The following is a 1,535-nucleotide window of genomic DNA, read 5'->3' on the forward strand; positions in this document are numbered from 1 at the left end:
CCCAGATGAACATGTTTGAGTACTGGACTAACCTACTAAAGTTATTTAGCAGCAATCATACTTTTTTAATTGCATTATTTCCAATTAAAAATAGTGTCAAGTACAGAGAATACTCTAAAACAAAGTTCTGTTTCTAAAAGATTGTTTTAAGACAGCCAGGAAGATCACAGTGGTTTTCTTTGTTTACTTTGACAGACTGTGCACTTGTTCAGGAGCACTTTAGGATCCTCAGTTACTTATTGTCAGAACTTTCTTCAGGCCCAGAGTTCTTCTCAGTGCTCCCTTTACTTCCTTGTTCCTTAAGCTATAGATGATGGGGTTCAGCATGGATGTCACTGCTGTATAGAAGAGGGCCAAGAGTTTATCAATTTCTGGTGAGTGGCTAGATTTGGGCCTCAAATAGTTAATAGATCCTGAGCCATAAAAGAGTGTGACTACAAGTAGGTGGGAGGAACATGTGGAGAGAGCTTTATGGCGCCCCTCAGGGGAAGGCATCACCAGCACTACAACCAGAATTCTGACATAGGAATAAATGATAAGTAAAAATGGACTAGATATACAGAGGATTGCCACCACAAAAATGGCAGCCTCATTTTGTGATGTATCTCCACAGACAAGTGCCAGGACAGGTGGAAGGTCACAGAAGAAGTGATCTATCTCACAGGGTCCACAGAAGTTCAAGGAAAAAATAAAATTGGTTTGTCCTAACCCGACAATGCAACCTGTTCCCCATGAAACAATTGCCAAATGGGCACATACACCACGACTCATTTGGGTAGCATATTGGAGTGGGGAGCATATGGCCATGCATCGGTCCAAGGCCATGGCTGCCAATAGGAAGCACTCAGTTATACCAAAAAGTGTGAAGAAAAACATCTGTGTAGCACATCCCTCCCGAGAGATCCCTCGGACCTCACTTACAAGGCTCTGCAGCATCTTGGGTATGACAGAGCAAGTGTAGCCAATTTCCAGGAGAGACAAGTTGGCCAGAAAGAAGTACATGGGGGTGTGTAGGACTGGACTGGTGCAGATGGCAAGTGTAATGAGTGCATTTCCTGTCAGTGATACTAAGAACATGAGGAGGATGAGGGTGAACAGGAGGAAGCATTCTCCAGGGACCTCAGAGAACTTGGCAAATGCAAAGTGTTTGACAGACAAGCTGTTCTCTTGCCACAGAGAGCAGTTGACACTCATCTGGAAGACAGAACAGTAAGTCATTAGAAAGTTTCTTGCAGATGAGGGAAATTTATCCTTTTAATACTTTTAGAGCCTCAGCTACATCAGAGACAGAATCTTTAAATGCAGTCATAAAATCAAAACTTAGAAATGATTTATCCTCACAGATTTTCACATCTAATACTTTCTTTCTTCACATTAGTTGATATTTCAAAGTGTACTGAGCATTGAGCAAAGTGTAAAAATATTTACAGAAGATGATGGAAACTTATAGTCCTGGCACTGATGAAGCTCAGGCAGAAGGCTTACCATGGGTATAAGTTCAGCTCACGTGTTGTGTAAGTTATCATTCAAATAAA

General features: G+C 41.6%; 1 protein-coding gene across 1 annotated transcript; it reads right to left on the reverse strand.

The window, feature by feature from the left end:
• Positions 1-228: 228 nt before the first annotated feature.
• On the reverse strand, positions 229-1,215 carry LOC127669332 (olfactory receptor 10C1-like). Its single transcript, XM_052163150.1, has one exon. The coding sequence runs from the start codon at positions 1,192-1,194 to the stop codon at positions 229-231; it is 966 nt and encodes a 321-aa protein (XP_052019110.1). The 5' UTR covers positions 1,195-1,215.
• Positions 1,216-1,535: the final 320 nt, after the last annotated feature.

The sequence above is a fragment of the Apodemus sylvaticus genome, chromosome 19 (assembly GCF_947179515.1).
Source record: "Apodemus sylvaticus chromosome 19, mApoSyl1.1, whole genome shotgun sequence".
Classification (NCBI taxonomy): domain Eukaryota; kingdom Metazoa; phylum Chordata; class Mammalia; order Rodentia; family Muridae; genus Apodemus; species Apodemus sylvaticus.